The 20,865-nt window shown below is 47.1% G+C and overlaps 1 protein-coding gene across 1 annotated transcript in view; it reads right to left on the bottom strand.

The window, feature by feature from the left end:
• Positions 1-20,865, bottom strand: part of PEX7 (peroxisomal biogenesis factor 7) — a 1,030,600-nt gene that overhangs the window by 916,808 nt on the left and 92,927 nt on the right. The window contains exon 3 of the mRNA XM_085611529.1: positions 10,093-10,243. Coding sequence (XP_085467655.1) covers positions 10,093-10,243 — 151 coding nt within the window. The remainder of the gene's footprint in view (positions 1-10,092; positions 10,244-20,865) is intronic.

The raw sequence follows: 20,865 nt of genomic DNA, 5'->3' as shown, positions 1-20,865 counted from the left end.
CCCTTCCATGGGTGCTGTGTGATTAAAGTTTCTGCTAACTTCCTTGGAGCTTTGACGAACTGGCCCCTCTTTAAGATGCCAGCAGTTTCTCTGTATATTTTAAATAAAGATTTGTAATCACGACCATAGGACTCATAGGGGTTCTGAAGAATATTTATGTCCTGCTCTTTGGATGTTTTGTTTGGATATTCACTTGGTTTCTACAGCAATAGGCTTGGGGCTATGATTTTCGGATAGCATTGCCATTTTAAGATGGCAGCCATTGTCCCTGGACATGTAGCGTGATCTATTCCATGTCTAACAGAGAATTAGTAAGCATTCGGAAGTACATTATGAATCATACCATATGAATGTTTTTCCCATTTGGTGGCTTGTATACAGGTATTTCTATCATAACTGTAGGTATTGAGAACAGATTATGTATCTGTGAGACACAGAATTTCAGCCATGTTTTGACACTTTAAAATGGCGACCATGGTTCCATGGGTGTATCACGCGATTCGCCCCCAGTAAGCGCATGCAACTGTTCATAGTGTCTTGGTACCAAAGCCGATCAGGATTCTTTCATTATGGTAGATCGGTGCCGTTCAGATTCATTCTGACCCTGTCTCTACGTAAGTGGGAGTCTCACTACACTGTAGCTGTATTGTTGTTCTATTACAACACTTATATGAACTTATGTTTCTTTAATTTATTTTTATTATTTTTCAGATAATCTGTAGAATTACAGAACTTGGTGCCTTTAGCACTTTCTTTAATTAATTTTTGGGCATGGGGGCGGAGCTTGCCAGCGCCGAAGAAGGCCGCCTGAGCGCAGAGCTCCGCACAACCAGCACGCTATCCTACAATAATCCGGCATCTGCAAGCGTAACACGACTCCCTTAGTGCCGCTTTCGATCCCGGTGGAGTACCGGAGTGCGAAGAACTGACTCTGACCCCTGAACTCACCCGGACGGCTGAGCAGGAGACCTCCGCTGAGCGCCGGAGTGGGCCTCAATCCCTGAGCTGCCGTACCACCTCGTGACGGCCCGGGGCGTGGCGGCTCTGTGGAGCACGGAGCCCCGGTGCAGACAGCGGGACCGAAGTGGCTGGAGCGGTCTCTGGTGCGGTGGAATCTGCCTTCGTTTGCACCCAGTGAATTTTACCACACAGTCCCCCCTGTGGGGGAGAGACGAGAAACAAGGGTCTTGAAGCAAGGCGCCGGGAGCCGCTGACGCACTTACTTATGGGACCCGTAGCTGCTGGCGGTCCGGCGTGCGTGACGGGACGAGGTGCAGCGGATCCATAACTGAGTCCCCCTGGACTGGTGACCAGGTTTGGAGGCTACGTGCGACTTGGTGGGCAGGGTGTCTAACCCACGAGCACCCGACTGCAGTGTAATGAATGGAGCGTGGCCTGCTATTTTGGGGAACCGAGTCACGGGGCAGCGGGCCTATTAGGCCGCTTTTGAAGGGCCAACTACTATCTGGCTGCCTGTCGAAGGGCCGTCCTTGGAGGGCAAGAGATAGTTGACACCAACCTCGACTTGCCGCCGCAACACAGAGGGACGCTGCAGTGGTCATCGCAATCGCAGGGGGACCGCTGATTCAGTGCTGCACGACTGCCCCTGCTGAAGGACTCAGTGCACCAGGTACTGTGCCCCCCCCCCCTGTTGCAGACAGCGGCACAGTGGTGCCGGGGACTGTGTTAGGCTGCTGAGATTCACTACGTAGGGAACCCTACCTGAGTTGGTGCGGAGGGCCCGTCACACCTTGTGCGTCTGAGGAGTAGGGAGCAACATTGTGCCGTCTGCGGTCTGGGCCCTCGGGACGGTTGGGACTGCTGCAGTCTTGGTTGTAGCGGCGCAGGGCTAGCGGTCCACCTGGATAGCTGTTGCTAGCTTGGGTTGCTGGAACCCGTCTTCTAGCAGCTGGAGCGCCCACTTGGACGGTGTCTGCGGCCTGCGCGCTAGCGAGTCCCGGCCTCAACAACTTTTACTGGTGACGATGGGCAGAGTCGATAAATCGCAGCCGAAACCGACGTTTGACCAAAGGAAGCCCAAGGGGCGAGAGGCTACTACGGGCGCGGGGGACACTGGGCAGGTTCCACCACAGGAAGAACCGGATGGCGACATCCGATCCATGCTCACGGCGATGGAAACGGGCTTACAGAACAGTCTCTCCGTCTTGGGCTCTAAGATGGACTCTCTCTCCTATCGCAAGGACAGAATGTCCAAGAGACTCAACAAGCATGCAGAACGGATAGACATGGCGGAGCACTGAATCATGGAAGTGGAGGAGTCGCAGACAACGTTGTTACACTGACCATAAACAACTGGGTAGGGTGATGCAAGTGTTACAAGACAAAGCGGAGGAACTTGAAGCGCGTTCCCGACGCAGTCACCTGAGGATAGCAGGCCTGCCGGAGTCGACTCAAACTGCCAACATGTAGCAATTTGTTGAAAAGTTGCTGGTAACACTCCTCGGCGGTGACACTTTCTCACCCATGTTTGTTGTCAAGAGAGCACATCGCTCCCTAGGCTTCCGTCCGTCGCCTGGTGGCCCCCCAAGGCCGATAATTGCAAAATTACTGAACTACTGCGACAGAGACTCTGTGCTGCGAGTGGCCAGGGAGAAACAGACCCTACAATATGAAGGTTCCACAATTTCGCTTTTTCCAGTCTTTACGCTGAAGGTCCAGGAAGCGCGACAACAGTTTGCGCCGCTGAAGAGGCAACTAAAGTAACACAACATAGACTACGCCATGCTATACCCGGCACGACTCCGTGTTAATCGACAGGGCCACTCGCGAATCTTCACAGACCCCAAGGCTTTGCAGAAGGATCTGAAGGACTGGACTAAAGAACAGCGCTGCAGCCAGGACAGGGGCTCCTTGTCTGGAACGGAAGGTGGTTGCTTAGATGAACAGGACTGAACTCGAGCCCATCCAAATAGCAGATAAGAATTGTTTAATTTTTTTTTGGGGGCGGCATGGAATAACCTATTGTGGAAAAGTAAGAACTCACTGGGTCCTAGGGACACTGATTGACTCATTGGGTCTCGGATGCACTATGGGACACATTTGGATATTGTTGTCCTGCCCCCACTAATTCTCAGTGCTGGTATGAGGTACAGTTAGTTAGGACATTGTTTAACTCTTCTCTATGTGGATGCTATGGGGGTTGGAAATCCTCTCTTGTTTGCAGATGCATTACATTAGTCTGTTGGTGTGCGGGGGGTTAGTTGAATAAGCTTCAAAGTTTTGCTTAACAAGGCGAGCAACCTCTGCCCACGAGTGAAACACACACCTGGGGTATTACCTTCTGGGTGGTGCGGGGGGGGGGGGGGGGGGGTGTTCTTTCGCTCGAAACTGAGCAGCCTTTCTGCTCATTAGTTTTTCTAAGATGTGGCAAGTGGGAAGTTTAAGGGGGTTCTGCCGCGGCACTGTTGGGCAAGCCCTGGCGTGGGTGGGATGGGTTGCAAATTTAGCTGGATGGACACATTTCTTTTTTGGACAATACACCTTACACAACATAATGGAACTTGTTACGTTCCCGGATGTGTAGCACGGATAGGTTGATAACAGATATTAACGGGGAAGCACGCAGTGATCCCAATAGCACGGCAGCGCGGGGTAATCTTCGTGCACTCACATGGAACGTGAGAGGTCTCAATGACCACAGAAAGCTGCATAAGGTCTTGGCCTACTTGATGAGACACGAGATAGATATTGCGCTGCTGCAGGAGACACACCTTCCCCTTAATAGCCCCATCCTCAGCCACAGGGGTTTGCAGAGCCGCATTCACGCTACCGGCTACACCACACATGCTCGTGGAGTACTCACATGGGTTAACCCCAAGGCGCCCTACACGCTTGATCCTATAGTCACCAACAGGGATGGGCGATATGTCATATCCATGGGCCGTGGTACGGGGCTTGACGTGCTTATAATTAACATCTATGGTCCCAATTATGACAATCCAGATTTTTATGCTGCACTGTCCGAGAAAGTGCGCCCCTTGTGGAGCGGGGTACCACCTCTGGGGGTGAAGACCTGAACTTAGTCTTAAATCTGTGTCAGGATAGGTCGGGGGCCGGAGCGCCAAGTCACGGCGGCGGCCAGGACTGTGTCTGATGCCTTGGTGCAGTTTGGTTTGTATGACTTCTGGAGGCAGAGATTCCCGGACAAAGGGGGATATACTCATTATTCAGCTTATCACAATCTCCACACACACATAGATTACTGGTTTGTTACTGGGCAGTTGTTTGAGAACACCCGGTCCTGTGAGGTGCTTCCACGTTCACTTTCAGACCATTCTCAGATACTATTAGAACTACGTGTACCACGGAAGACTGCCCCCCCCCCCTTTACTTGGAGGTTCCCACCGTACTCCGTGCTAGATGCAGTGTTTAAGGAGGAGCTTGCTAAAAGCTATCGAAAAAAAAATTGCCGCTACTGTCGGTTCCGTGGACAGCTTCCAAGTGGTATGGGAAGCGTTTAAAGTTTATATTCACTGAGTGACTATGTCCAAACACTCTGGTGTCCTCCGTGCAATACGCAGGAGACTTACCGCTTTGGAAATGAACCTAGCCGGCCTGGAGACGCGTCTCCAGGTTAGTGTGGACGATGAAGTACTAAAAGAGTTCAAGGTCCAACTAGAGGAATACCAAGAATCTGCTGATGCGGAAATTAATCACCTTGGCAAATACGCCACAGCCCGCACCTACGGAGAGGGCGAGCGGCTGGGTGCAGTGCTGGCCCAACTCCCAATAAAGCGCCGATAAAAACAGTAATCGCTAAAATAAAGTCGGCTGACGGCAACACACTAACTGACGAAATTGACATAGCTGAAAGATTTAGACAATATTACTCACAACTCTACACAGCCCAAGGTGGAGGTACTGACGAGGAAATTTTAGATTATCTCACACATATTAAGTTGCCTTGGCTAACGAACACGCACCGTGAGTTTTTAATGCGCGCCTTGGAGAGAGAGGAATTTACACTTGCCTTATTTGTTTTATAAGGCCTACTCAGACCTACTGCTGCCGCACTTAGCCACACTCGTTGACGACATGTGTGTATCAGGCACTATGCAATATTCGCTGAGAGAGGCGATCATTGTAGTCATCCTAAAACCAGGTAAGCCCCCGGAGGAGTGTGCATCATATAGACCGCTCTCTTTGCTTAATGTTGACACAAAAATATTTGTGAAGATCCTGGCAAAGAGGCTGGTCCCTCTGGTACTGACCATAGTGGCCTCAGAGCAGGCGGGATTTGTACCGGGCCGCAACCTTACTTACAATCTGCGCACTGTGTTCGGAGCGGTGCAGCACACTAAACCGGATATCTCTGCAGTGGCGGTCTTTCTTGATATGGAAAAGGCCTTTGACTCAGTCGAATGGCCGTTTATGAGACAGGTGTTGTCGAGGATGGGACTGAGGGAAGCATTTTTGCAGCTTATAGGGGTGCTATACAACACGCTCATGGCCAGGGTCAAAATCGGTAATCTGGTGACGGAACCTTTTCACATTCTAGGGGCAAGCGACAGGGCTGCCCGCTATCACCATTACTATATGCCTTGGTAGAATTGTTGGCTTGTGCACTGCGAGAATATCATAGGTTCAAAGGTATTATATTTCCAGGCTACAAACTTATTGTCTCCACGTATGCGGACGACACGCTCCTATATATTCGTGATCCTGAGCACAACCTCTCATCGGTACTGCGTGAAGTGGTGCGCTTTGGAGGGTTGTCGGGGTGGCGTGTTAACTGGACGAAGTCTATCATATTCCCTCTTACTCCTGCCACAACCCGGTTCGAGCCCGACTACGCGTTGCAGTGGACGTCGGACTCGGTGCGCTGACTGGGAATTTAGGTGCACACAGACTCTGACGTTGTGTTCAGGGAAAACTATGGCGTGGCTGTCAGTAAACTGGAGGATGAGGTGGAGGGCTGGATCCGACTTCCTCTGTCTTTGCTGGGCAGAGTTTCAATAATGAAAATGGTGGTACTGCCCCGCTTGATTTTTCTTTTCACAAACATCCCATTGGTACTTCCGAGTACATTTTTTAAGCGACTCACAATACTGATGGTCAGGTTGGCGTGGGCCGGCAAGCAACCAAGGGTCAAATGGCACATTCTCACTCTCCCGTACCACTTGGGTGGGCTGGGACCACCTGATTTAGACTTGTACAATAGGGCTGGCCAGAGTGCGCATGCTCACTACTGGATACACGGCCTGCCGGACACCCCCATCTGCTCATAGAGAGAGTTGTGGCCTCCCCTTGCCAGTTGCCGCCGTTGCTTTTTTCCCCTCCTGATCGTAGAACGGGAATACTGGACTCAGTCAACACGACCGTACACGCATGGCACCATCTACTAAAGCTACGGGCTGGGGCCATTCTGTATTCGTCGATGGCCCCACTAGACTGGTGCCGCTGGTTGCCCCCATGTAGGGACGGTGGAGTTGTGAAGGCGCTCAACACTATACAGGTCCCAACTATAGGACACTTGTTCAGAGATCGCGTAGCAAAAGGCTGGGAGGACTTGGAGACGGGAGATGCTGGATCCACACTGCTCACCAAATTCCAATTTTACAGAACACGACATGCCTTATTACAGATTTAAGGGGGCGAATTGGCAGAACCGCCAGAGTGGTCTGCCCTGACTTATGTTATAAAAATGACGATCAAGCGCGCATAGTGTCCAAAATTTATAAACAGACTATCTGCTACGGAAAGAACCACTTCACTAAGGGTAGATTAGCTTGGCAAAGGGATCTGGACAGGGTAAGTGATGACGAAATGTAGACATATTGCTGTACCAGCAAGAAAAGTATTTCCCTTAATGGTAAACACAGATTGATTCATTTTAAATACCTCAACAGGGTCTATTACACTCCAGAGAGGTTGTGCAGATATGGCCTCAGAGACGACTCGAGATGTGGACGCTGCAACAAACAGACAGCTGATTTTATGCACCTAGCATGGTTTTGCCCGGGGATTGCCAGATTTTGGGTACGAGTGTTCAGTGACTTGACAGCAGCGATTGGGCAGGAGCTGGAACCGGCACAGGCAATACTGGGCTACTCTAGATTGGTGCCCAAAGGGGTGAGACGTTTGGTCGACATGGGCCTACTACTGGCCAAATGCAGAGTGGCGATTTGCTGGTTGACCGCTTCCTACTACAGCACAATGGGCTAATGACATGCTATACTGTAGTACCCAAACAGAGAACTATAGCGATCTTCTCCCTCCACGCAACAGGCCTTAGAATTTCTGGGCGCTGTACAGAACACACAGAGCCACTCAGGCAGGGAGCGGTATGTCCACAGAGACTGTACACCAAGATCCGCCGGTAGCCAGTGTTGGCGATTAGGCACATGGGTCCGGGCTATAATGAGCACAGGGGGACAAGGGGGTAGCACGCACCCATATTGTGAAATGCGACCTTCAGCTACCAACGAGGCGTTTGTGTAGTGGGATCCAGCAGCAGATGTACACAAGGGCCAAAGGGGGGGGAGGGGGTATTGACTGACAGTGAATGAAACAGGAATGTCACTTGCCTGCTAACTGTTTTGGAACATTATGATATGTAATTACTGGACTTCTTTGTCAATTGTATTGCCATGTGTAAGAAGATGTGTCCTTTGTATATTGCACAATCCTTAATAAAGGTTTAAAAAATCAAAATAAAAAAAACATTAATTTTTGGGCATGCACCCACTACTTTTTTAGGCAGAGGTGTGGAATCATATTTGCGACCTCCACTGATTTTTGCATGCTGTTTTATGTAGATTGACCTTTCTTAAGTAGAACATGGTTTAATATTTGGTGATTTCTTTGGTAATTGTTTTATGTTGATGTGGATGATGGTGTATCCAGTGTATTTATTTTCACATTCTACATGTAGGTTATTTCCGGTGTTGGTTAATTAGTTGCACTTACGGTGTGTGGTGGTGCTAAAAGATTTTTGGGTTAGCACACTTTTGGTGATTGATCCACATTGTGATTTTAATGTTGACGTACTGATTATTTCTGTCTGTTTGGCTTTGTTTTCGAGACTCAGTACTAATGATGGGCGTGCAGAATCTTTAGTCAGTTGAGACTGAAACTTCAACAGTACGTTCTCTCTGCCTATCTTCTGACTTCGATCAAATTCAACAAAATTACCAGTTTGAATGGACAATGGTCAGAAAGTCTGTGATGTGTTATGTGGATATACCAATCCCCATTAATCACTAGCAAATATGCTACAAGTTGGACTTTTTGATTTTTGTGGATTGGCAGTGCTTTTTTACATCTTGGACCCTGTCTGAACAAGGATTGTATATATTCTTCATAAGTATCGCTATTAATTGCTGAATGATTGTGTGTGTTATATATTTAAAAGCAAACTTTCTTCACAATTAAATTTTGTGGTATGCCTTATTATATGCTTTCTATGTTTAAATCATTATAGGTTGGACTTTGATACCAACTGAACTCAAAGTACATACAAGTTACTCCTTCAGGAACCTATTGTTCTATGATTAAGTCACCCTAAACTTTACACTTTAAAAAGGCTCAATTTATTCTCTGGATTATCTTCTTATACGGGGTATCCTTCCCAAATATTGCTACAGCTATTTGAATGCGTAACAGACATATTTTCCCCTGATCATTAAGGGCATAATATACCTGACGGTCAGATTAATCGATTGTTCTGATTGATTCTGAACAACTGAAAGCCAAAATCCATGTGGTGAATGCCTACCTCTTAACTAAACTTAGTCAACAGTCAAGAGATCAGCCATTAATAATGTAATCTAGGGTGTCTCCATCTGGTACAGAGGCAGGGGCGTAACACAGGCCCCCGCAGCCCCCGAGGTGCGGGGCGCCCCGAGCTGAAGGGGGGCCCCCACAGCACAATACTGTGGCCCAAGAGCTCGGATTAGATCCGGAGTGGGGGCCCCTCCGTATACGTGGCAGGGGGACCCCCTCAACTTTCGTTACGCCATTGTACAGAGGGGTCCCAGAAAGAAATTCACTTAGGAGTGCCCAAGTTCTCGACATTTTGCCAACAGCTCTCACCACTGCTTTCATGATCTTTCAACTGCCAAAACCCCCAAACTCAGTCTCCTGCACTTTCTAAGTATGTTAAGTACATTCAATGTCATAAGACTTTCCAACCAATCAGCTTTATTGAAAAAAATCTTTTTACTCAGCACCAAAATTAGGCTCGCCAGCCAATCACAACCAACCAGAATATCTTAAATAAGACCCATGTCATGAACATACCTCTAATATAATGTAACAGATTAGCATACAGTGTACTGTTGATCCTTGGTCATGCAGATACATTCGCAACACCAATAATTGCTAGGATGCTACATTTGTATAGACTGTTGTTTCTGTGCGAGTAACTGAAAATCTTGTCCATGGAGTGGGCAGACTTATCAACCAACTACTTAATGTTGCCAACTTATTTATCACAAACATTATTTATGTCATATGGACACAAAAAAAGATTATTTATTATTAAGTGTATTCAAGGTAAAAATCAACAACATAAACGTTTACAAAACTTAAAGTATCAATTTATATTTTCGATAAAACATCAGTTGTTTAAAAAAATGTAAATGCTTGGCTTGTCATCACAATTCATTAAGGCACACAATTATTCATAAATGGTGAGTCTAGTGCTGACAACACATCCCTACCTAGATCAACCATTAGAATGTGTAGGGCACTACGGTTAAAGAAAATGTGGGATATCATTTTAGTTGCAAAGAGTCTGCAAAGTCTATAGCCATAAGGGACATGAGTTCAGGCCACAGTAGTTCCTTATATCAAAAGATGCCCAAAGCACAATCACAGGTATTTATTTAAGACCTTTGCACACCTCAGTAAGTTTGTAAGTACATAGATGAATGTTGTCTAGCATCAATGGATTCACAGTACCCTGCATATATAAGGTTTGTGCTCAACAATGACAAATGTGCCTTGTTACATTTGATGTTAATTGAATTTTTAACAGAAGCCTGAACTTGGTATATGTGATAGTGAATCATATATTTAAAGACATATTTCTCTGTAACACATTCACAGTCTACCTCAAATGACATTTACCTCTTGAGTGTGTTCCTTGAAAACCTGTAGAGGACCTTCAGGCTTTGCAGTATCCCAGAGTTGCAAGGAGCCATCTCCACTTGATGTTACCAGGACATGTTCGTTGTTTTCACTCCACGTCACATCAAACAGGCCATCATTCCAGTCGAAACTAAAACAGAAAACCAAAGACATTCTCATCATTAAGGACTCAATGGTGACAGAGGAAAGAGTATTTACACTGCAGCTAAATGTATCAATAAGCTATTTGCTAGACAATAACCTTGCTAATGCTCAAGGAATTAATATCTACTGTTTAGTGGGAGGATTACCTTGCACCTAAGCCTGTGATAAAATGTTAACTTGGGCAAGTATGCATATGGAAGTAAAAGGAATACTTTAATTGAACATTCTCTTACGATAGAATCAACAAAAAATACAGAATAACCTTCAAATAAGGCACAAACCTATTTTGAATCGTATAGTTCATGCAAATTGTTTTTACATGGAGGTTCTGCAAGTGCAATTAGTTCCTGGGAAAATAGTGTGGAAACCCTGTGGTGCTAAGGCAAAAACAGCTGTTGGGACTAAAAAGGGACCTTGTTCATTCAGAGTAATGCTTGGACTGAAGAACACCAGACATCTTCCAATGGGTGATGAACGACACTGTGAGGATACGGGGTGTATTATTTGGGTGTAACCACTCGTTTGGACGACCTCACTGTGTAACACACTTACCAACCCTTTTGGGTCCATTAGGTTTTGTTTGTTAAACCCTTAGCTTAACCCTGGGAAGCTGTGGCTTTGAGCAGTCAGGCTTACACAAAGGAAAAAGTGTAAAGCACTTTAACAGTACTAAAACAATTGAAGAAGAAATAATGAAGACATACAAGAAATCTGACCCCAATTTATAAAAATAGAGCAGATTTAAATATCTTTTTAGACACCAAAATGAAGATATATTCACCAGAGGGTTGTGGAGATACAGATTTAACATGGTAAAATAAATCACAGCTTTTTATTCAACTGCAAACAAGCACTGGCAAATTCAATACATTTGACACAGAAATGTTTTCAAGAAAACCATGGGCAAGTTGTATTACTTTACTTAGAGTAACTTAAGGCAACCAACTCCGGCAGGGAGCTAGTCGGAACAGCAAGGTCTTCAGAAATAGTTACCTCAAGAAAAAAAGCAGTCTTCGGTTCAATTCCATCGTCAGTGGCTCCTTGCAACAGACTTCTATTAAGTGTCCCGATGCAAGGGATGCAGGATGCTAAGGATACTCAAGGATGGTGAGGATGCTGCAGTCAACGGGGGTCTTCCTTGGGCTACACCTTGGTCCAGGCACTTGGTGAGGCAATCCTGGCAGCAGGGTCAACATCTCTTAAAATCCCCTTGAGCTTGGCAGATGCCCAGTTGCCATGGAGCTATTAGTTGTCTGGTACAGTGATTCCCTTCTTTTGGCAAGAACTTGCCTTCTGGGTGACCAAGCTGCACTCCAACTACTCTCCCTGGTCCAGCAGACTCAGGAGCAAATTTTGAGCATCTTGTCCTGGTCCTTGATGCTGCTCAGTGGCGTAGAGCAGCAGATCAGAGATCAGAGATCTGGGCTACCAACTCGTCCCGGGGGGGCTATTTCAACTGTTGTGCACCTGTGCTGCGAACAGGAGGTCAGCCAACTGACCCTTGGAGGCTCTTGCTTCGACTGGGCTCAGGAGTTGACTTCTCCATGAGCAGGACACCGAAGGCACAGTCCTTTCTTTTGCTAGCCACCAGGTGCAGTAGGCGCAATCAACTTCAGTTCAACCTCTCTTCACCAGGACTTTGGCGAAGCAGAGCAGTCCTTCTTTGGTCTTCTTCTCCAGTCCAACGAGATCTCAGTTCTGGATGCGAGTGGTGCCATTTTCATGCCCAGAAAATGCCCTCAGGGGCGGAGGCAGTAACTAGCAAATGGGCTACTAGGTTCCCTCCTTCTTGATGACTACTTCCCGTGAAGTTTGGTATCAAGCTATCCCAGAAGGCTCCATTCTGTCAACTGTCAAATGGCAGAACACCTCTCTTGGCGTGCAGATCTCTGTAGCCCAGGGGTACTCATAGTACGGCCCGCGTGGCGGCCCAGCAAGCCTTTCTTGGCGGCCCGCAGGCCGTGCAGACATCGTACCGGTGTTTTTTTTTTTTTTTTTAACAGTGTCAGCAAACACAGACTCTGCTCTGTGGGGGCCGGGGATTCAAACGATAGTCCGAGTGGAGCTGCTGGGGCGCTAAGAGGTGAAATACAACAAAGCCTCGTTATCATGGAAATGGTCTCTTAAAGACCTGTGAAGTACTCGGGTGGGGCTGTGTGTGTGCCCTGGAAGGGAAGCTGCCCCAGCTGCCACACAAGCGAGGGGGGGTGCGGGGGGGGGAGAGGTGACAAAGAATGACAAGAGAACAGCAGTGTGTGAGAGTCGGGTAAGGGGACAGAGGGTGACAGAGGGAAGTAGGGAGAGACAGAAACAGACAGAGACAGATAGAGCTAGAGACTAACAGAGACAGGGACAGAAAGAGACGGATAGGCAGAGACAGGGACAGGCAGATAGAGGCAGAGACAGACAGAGGCAAAGAGACAGACGGAGAGGGAGGGCGATAGAGAGAGAGGGAGACGGAGAGAGAGAGGGAGACGGAGAGAGAGAGGGAGACGGAGAGAGAGAGGGAGACGGGGAGAGAGAGGGAGACGGGGAGCGGGAGGGAGACGGGGAGGGAGGGAGACGGGGAGAGGGAGGGAGACGGAGAGGGAGGGAGACGGGGAGAGGGAGGGAGACGGAGAGGGAGGGAGACTGAGAGGGAGGGAGACAGAGAGGGAGGGAGACTGAGAGGGAGGGAGACAGGGAGAGGGAGGGAGACGGAGAGGGAGGGAGAGAGAGGAAGGGGGGAGGGAGGGAGATGGAGAGGGAGGGAGACGGAGAGGGAGAGAGAGAGAGAGGGGGAGAGAGGGAGAGAGAGAGGGAGGGAGAGAGAGAGGGAGGGAGAGAGAGAGGGAGGGAGACAGGGAGGGAGGGAGACAGAGGGGGGAGACAGAGAGGGGGAGACAGAGAGGGGGAGACAGAGAGGGGGAGACAGAGAGGGGGGAGACAGAGGGAGACAGAGAGGGAGGGAGAGGGAGAGAGAGAGGTGGAGAGAGAGGGAGGGAGACAGGGAGGGAGGGAGACAGAGGGGGTAGGGAGACAGAGGGGGGAGGGAGACAGAGGGGGGAGACAGAGAGGGGAAGACAGAGGGAGACGGAGAGGGAGGGAGACGGAGAGGGAGAGAGACAGAGACGAGAGGGAGGGAGAGAGACAGAGAGGGAGGGAGAGAGGCAGAGAGAGGGAGGGAGACGGAGGAGGGAGGGAGATGGAGGACGGAGGGAGAGGGAGGGAGACGGAGGACGGAGAGAGACGGAGAGGGAAGGAGAGGGAGAGAGGGAGGGAGAGGGAGAGAGGGAGAGGGAGAGAGGGGGAGGGAGAGAGGGAGGGAGACGGAGGTGGGAGGGAGACGGAGGTGGGATGGAGATGGAGGAGGGAGGAAGAGGGAGGGAGACAGAGGGAGAGGGAGGGAGAGGGAGGGAGAGGGAGGGAGACGGAGGACGGAGGGAGACGGAGGAGCGAGGGAGGGAGATAGAGAGAGGGAGAGAGAGAGATATGTGTATGCCGGGTCCGGTGGCTCAGTGGACGAAGGAGTCCGCTGCAGGGACCTGTGTTCCACCTCATGGTCACAGTTTTTTTGTTGTTGCTCTAGCCCCGCCCCCTCCCTCAATGACCCCGCCCCCAAGGTGCAGCCCTCGGCCACAAACCACACTGTAAATTTGGCCCCCAAGAGAAAGTTTGTGAGTACCCCTGCTCTAGCCCAACCCAGAGATGTGGCTACATGCCCCTAGAAAACCGGTTTGACAACTGACTTCCCCTCTCTGTCCCTGGTGCCAGTCTGTCTGCTTAAACAAGTGAGCAGCCACTCTCGCAAGTATTTCCCATTTGCCCTTCAAAGGTGGCTTCCTCTTTTAGGCTCACCTTTTGGCCTAACACCCGTTCGGCTTCCTGCCAAGGAGCGATAACACCTCTCCCCCATGCAGGCTTCTATTGGGTCCTTTCCTGGGAGTCATTCACACATCTCTCCAGGAGGACATAACGTGGTCTGTGAGAACAGTCTTTGTGTGCAACCACAAAAGGGCACTGGATACCTTGGACTACAAAAGTGGCAACTTCTTAGGTTGCACTTTGCCCACCAGAGACATTACATTCGATTTAACCATGAAATCTTTTTTAATGAACTGATTATTCTCATACCTTACAGTCCCAACTTTCGTAGTCAAAGTTAGCAAAAAATAGATTTCAGCCTGTAATTCTGCACTCGCCAATGGGGCTACTAGCCTTTCCACAGTAAAACGGCAATTGAGGGGTTTACCTGCTGAAACATGTTGTTCCACCTATTAATATACAGCACTCTGTCAAATACAGCACCTTGCTTAAGAGTTCAACAGGCCTACCTCATGGGTGAAATATATATTGCAAAGGGATGACTGGGCTTTGCCATTACCTTAAATGGCAAAATCGAGTTAGCAGTTTTAAACTGTCCTTCCAGTCTGCGTTTTGAGACTTGGAATAATTATTTACCTTAACCCACTAAGGGTGAAACAACAAGAGCTGCTGTCCCTCAAAGGGACACTTTAATTTACAGTCCCTGGTTACTCCTGGTACCATAAACTAGGGACCTACACCGCAGATGGCACAGTACGATTGGAGATTGATGCCTCTGAAAAGGGTGTGTGAGCCTTTTTATTTAAAAACACATTTCATTGATTTCTCTGCAGCTGAAAACAAGTTACTGGAATTTTACCACACAGCCACATAATTCTCCTGCCCAGAATTTTTTTGGTATCCTAAAACAATTATAATCTCATCCAATGCCAGGGCTCTATCTTGTTTTCTCACTCACTTCTTCTATTGCATGTGCAGTATATGCTCTCAGTTTCAGGCCATTGCAAGACCTCAAACCTCCATCTTAACAAGCACGAACTCCTAATGACCTCCAGGTCATTGCTATTTTTCTCCATGGTCATACAAAAGGCAAAAGCTATACATTTGCTACGACGTTTCTTGTTCTTGGTGTGGGGAAACAGTCCCAATAGGTGGCTCTCTGGGTGCAACAGAACTGATTTTCTAGTGGCTTCAATCAATGACTGCTCAATATCCCTCCAAGGATGTGTGTGTAACCTTTTCTACTTACTTATGCCTACTACCCCTCCTGGGGTATAGACCACCAACCAGGACACTCTAGCCATATCGGTCCTGGCCATTTCTGTCAATCTGACTCCAGGTGTAACCCATCTCCATGCAGTCAACCTCGGGGCCTCGGTGTCAGGTGTTTCTTGGCCTTCTTCCTTTCCTTTTTATTTTTCTAAAACATGGGTACAGAGTATTTGATGACTTTCATCATTCATCGCATCCTGCCCTTAGAACAGAACATGTGCCAATTGACAAAGAGGTTTCAGTTATAATCTGTGCAGTGACTGTGTTCTGCCTCTATTTATTTGGCATCATTTCAATAACCAGAAAGATTATAAGCCATTGAATTGACTAGTGTAGCCAATGGGTTCCACCCATTTAGACCCCCTGCATTTTTCGATTTTGGACATTTACTGTGAACGAGTCTCCCCACCTGACTCTCACTAAAGGTAAATTCTATGTAAATGGACTGAGCTTGCCAACCGCCAGTGTCCGCCTTCACAGATAAGGCTGCTGCTGTGCAGCTAGAGTAAGAGGTTCTGGACTTGTTACACACGTGTGGGCTGCATGTGTGAGACTACCATCTTGCAAAGCCCGGTATCTACGCATAGGTAGTCTGTTGCAGTAGATGCCCTTCAAGAATACCTGCTGATCTGGGATAGGCCTTATTTCGTGAGTGGGCATTCATAAGTTAGGTCAGTGGTACTGAAATAAAATAAGCATTATCAGTGAAATCTGCACCAAAGTGCAGTTTTGCCCCACTTAGGCCTACTGGGTCCAGTGAGGCATCATTCTTAGGGTAAACATGCATCTGATGTAGATTCACAGTCACTTTCGTCATATCTACACTCCTTATGACACTGTGAGAATGTTCATATTTCCCTGACTCAGCCATAAATAGATTCCAGGACTTTGTCTCCCCTATTGGTCTAAGTTAATTAATTTGCAGGCCTGCAGGAGAATCACCCCCCCCCCCACACACACACACACATAAACACACCCAATAGAGCCATGAACAGTGTTAGAACCAGTTCCTGGGAAAGTAAGGGCTGGTGAGGAAATTTGCATCTGTTAACTCCTCACACTACACCTGGGCTGAGAAACTCCTAGCCCCCAGAAAGAAAGACGGAATGCCAGAACACTGGAGCCAAACCCAGGAGGGGCTCCCCTTTGAAGATATGGTGTGAAGGGATCAGTTGTATCAGTTGTGGGTTAGGCTGAGGCTCCCAGGGAAGGTCTTTCCATAGACCACTTGAGTTGCCATGTTTACATCTCTCAGAATACTGTGCAGGATTGTCGGGACAGGGGTAGAGTGATAATGTGGCACTCCAATATAGGGCAGAAGTGTCTACCTACTGGAACCTTACACCCCCCACTTAAAAGCCTCTGCAGAAGGGATAGGAGAAGACACTGAACCTGGGAGGGCAGGCTACAAAAGAATGCCCAGTTAGAAGGAGAAGCCAACTTTTGCTACTGTAAGGATGCACTGAAGGACTTTAACTCCCGGTGACTCTAGGACTAGCATGGGTCTCTCCAGGCCCCCTTTTGCCCCTGAGGAATTATGGGGAATGGACCTGCTGGGGAACCCTGTATTATTTTTCTGGGACATCTGTCGACTGCCCCTTGACACTAGTTGACAGGCAGGTGCCCTTCAAGAAGCCAAGGGTCTGTGAGACCTGGGGAGTATGGCAGATAGGGTGTTCTGCATGCTGGTTTTGGAGAGACTGTAGTATGTAGTCCTCAAGCAAGGGACGACACAAAAAGCCCAGGCAGAGGAAAGGTCTAGAGCAGGGACCCAAAAAATCAAGGTTAAAAAAAAGGAGCACTTTAGAGGCCAGAAGGCCTGATGAAAAAGCTTTTTGTGGCTAGCGCTGACCACAAGGAGCAAAAAGAGCTCAAAATCAACTAAACCAGACATCATCTTTTAAAGCTCGGTCCCAGGGGGACTGAGTGGGAACCAGACCAGGTAGTGTGCCACCGTATCTTTCAAACTTCCCCAGGGAGTGCCAAGCCCCAGGGGTTCAGTGCAATCTCAATCACAATATTTTCACTTGGGAGGCGGGCATGATCACATACGGGCCCATGCAGCCCCATCTCTGAGGCCTGATGCAAAGATGAATTGTCCATTAGCCCGTGAATGCACAGGCCCCTGTTGGTTAGTGCTCAAACTACAGTTGCAGCGTAGTAAAAGTAGAAATGAGACTCTACATTAGGTTTTATTGACAATGGTAATGATTTACCATTTAAAGTTGTATCCTAAAATGAATACTACGGAATGTTGATACTCTCCCCGTTGACTTCAATGGTATTGCAAATGGTGAATTATAGCTTGTGGATGCTTGTGTTAAAGTGGTCACAAAGCATGTAGGCCTGCCTTATTGATAATGGCAGACCCTTTTACTGTAAGATTGCATCTAGGATAGTTGCTGTTACTGTGAATAAGCGGTGTATATAAGGGTGAGCACCCACTAGAGGCGTAATGTGTTATGAAGGTGTCACCAGAAGTATTTTCATCTACCTGAAAGTATATATTTGTGATTAATGCATAGTATTTAGTAGTGTGTGTAATATAATAAATTTTCCTTTTTATGAGAAAAAACACAGTCTGGACAATGATTTACTGAGTGTCTTCGTTGCATAACAGCGAGCTGGGGATATTAGCCCACACCTCCTCCCCTGAGTAGGCCTTTAACGCCTCAGCTTTGCAACCCTGAGTCAAGTACTACAATGGGGTACTTAGTACCCAGTAAATAGAAAGTGGTGGAGCTATTACTTGTGAAGGACTCACATTTTGCGCATTTAGTAAACTCGATTTCTTACAGCTAGATTGTCAGTAAAAGTAGCGACCCAAAGTTTCTGCCATCTTTCATTTCCTTTTAACTTCTGGACTTCACTCTAGTGCCTTCAGTGGAGCTGTCACATGTCATAGCTAAGGGACGTTAGCCTTTACTCCATGAGATGACAGAGAAGGTTCTTTACAGCAACAAACTCTGACATGTCCGAGTTGGAGCAGGCAGGCTGTGGGGTCAAACGTCTCTAGCACAACAGTTATGGTATGTCCTGCTCTACTTCAACAATCTGACAGATCTGACATGTTTTCCTTGTGCAGGAGACCGTGACTCTAGGCAGGTATTCTACATGGGTTCATAATTGTTCTAAGTGACTGGACAATCCATGTTTTTGTGTTGTTGTGTATGTTGTATCTAGGTTTCTCTCCCATTCCATGCTGCAACACAAAACATTGACTGTTTGAAAAAAAGCTGACTGTCTGAAGGTCAAAGCCAAGCCTAAAAAGGAAAGTCAAAGCCTAAAAATGATATAGACTTGGCCATTCAACAAGATTGAAGTAGTTTCTGTTCCTTCAGTAATACTTGTCCCAGAGATTGCCCATAGCTGCAAGGTTTCAGATTGCTTATGTGTGACATTTTCATAATTTCAGTGTAAATAGGAGTGGAATTTCAACAACTATGAGTGACACGTTCTCGTGAGAAAAATCAAGCAATGCATAGCTGCCAAGTGTGACATTTTTGTGTTTTCATTGTGTTTATGAGTGACATTTCATTGCCTTATGTGTGACACTGAGTGATTTTGATGGTGAGTGTAATCAAGCTGTTCTGTCCATTTAAAGTGTGCATATTCCTAGCACCACCCTTTACACACACTGAACATTAAGTGCAGCTCAGCTAAGTTGTGTTGATATGCCTATGATAGGCCACATGTATTAACTGCAGTGTGAGATATACCAGCTCCAACACATTAATGCAATTCACAAGGTTGTTGTAAAACATATTTTTATTCATTGACACCAATAAGACATGTGATCTCATGCAATGATGACGTTCTAAACCAGCATTTAGTGTAGCCAACTGACACAGTTAATAGGTAATCATTCGGACTGCAAAGTCAGAACTGGCAGAAAGTATAAATACCACAAGAGAATGCCACTTGGTAACCAGTGCCTCACCTGCAAAACACAAACCCTGCTAAAATTTAAATAGTGTTTCTCATTCAATGGCATCTCCCACCTGCTGGCGGAGGAATTTCAGTTATGTAAATTTTTTTCATTTACTTAAACTGGACCTGCAAACATCAATGTATTGGATTTATTTTTCCACGCACGCACTACAGTCGGCAAGTGTTAAGCTGCCCCATCTACTTGGCCCCAGTACTATTACCAGCAGCTGCAACATTGTTCTGGAACACTCTCAGGCCTCGTTGGGTAGGATCACCTCTTCTCAGGTGCTTATGTAGGCTTGCCCATGTGGCAGCAGAGCTTTTACAGCTGTTTCGACCAACAGAGCTGGCTGCCACTAGGTGTCACTGTCTGATAGCCAATTAAAAACAGTAGCGCCATCCACAATAAGGAAGGGAATTAAAAATATCCCGCTTGAGGGAGTGCGTGCGCGGCACAAACCAAGATGGCCGCATGACAGAGAGCTCTGTGCCGCGACGGGAGATGCTGCAGTGATTTCTGCAATTCTGGACCCTTTCTGCACCTGAAACAGTGCTATAGTGTCATCGGAAGACTCCCTGACAAAAATATGGGTATTGGCATGGCTTTTTCATTCTCCTGCACGGAGATATTTTGAATCTACTTATCTCTTCAGATTTGGCCGCCATTTTGTTTTTCCAGCAATGGTGTTTCTTTTTTACTTCAACCACATTATATTTGAAGGAACCTCCAACATAATTCTCCTTACTATGTATTTTCTTGCATAGTCATGGTTTATTTGTTTTTCATCTGTAATTTTTGACCAGCAAACTTCTATAGTTGTTTAATTTTGATGTTTTTACGCAAGTGGAATTTTAATCTTTGTCTGCTGCCTCTTTGCTCTTGAAACGCAGATAACAATAGTTTTCACTGCATTGAATCGTTCTCCTGGCTTTCTGCATCCTTCTGGATTATTACACTGCTTTTTGCAAATGGGAAGGAGTAAGAAATTACTTTTCATCAATAAAAAGTCTACTATTGAAACTCCTGGGACTTGCTTATCTCATACTAATTTATCTTTACAACCCACTGGCAAGATGGCGCAATCTAATTCTTCGAGGTCAGTGGCTTCGCCATCTTCTTCAATCAAATTGCAAACGCCTTCCTCTGACACCAAGGGCCTCATGTAGGTAGCCAAATACCGGTCGGTAACGGCCGATTTTCGGTAAATATGCCGTTACCGACCGGTATTCAGACAAGTGAGATGTAGGAGTCCAAAAACGACTTTTCGGTAAATATGAGGCGGTAAATACCGAATCATATTTACCGAATTCTAAAATACCGAATCAGATTTACCGAATACATACTTAACGAATCGGTAAATATGAAGTGGTAAATATGAAGAGGTAAAAATTAAAATGACATGTAGGAGCACTCGGTAATTAAGAAATCCAAGAAAATCGGTAAATAAGAGTCGGTAATTAACACGGATTGAAAGCAGGTGGTAACCATCAACAGTGCATATAAGCAATCCCAAAATGCAACAGCGTGGACAACATGGCCGCTATGTATGTCATTGCAAGGCGCCTACGTCTACAGGCAGCAGGACTGAGGGTTTGGCGACG

The sequence above is a fragment of the Triturus cristatus genome, chromosome 6 (genome assembly GCF_964204655.1).
Source record: "Triturus cristatus chromosome 6, aTriCri1.1, whole genome shotgun sequence".
Taxonomy (NCBI): domain Eukaryota; kingdom Metazoa; phylum Chordata; class Amphibia; order Caudata; family Salamandridae; genus Triturus; species Triturus cristatus.
This window is presented reverse-complemented; position numbering and strand designations above follow the sequence as displayed.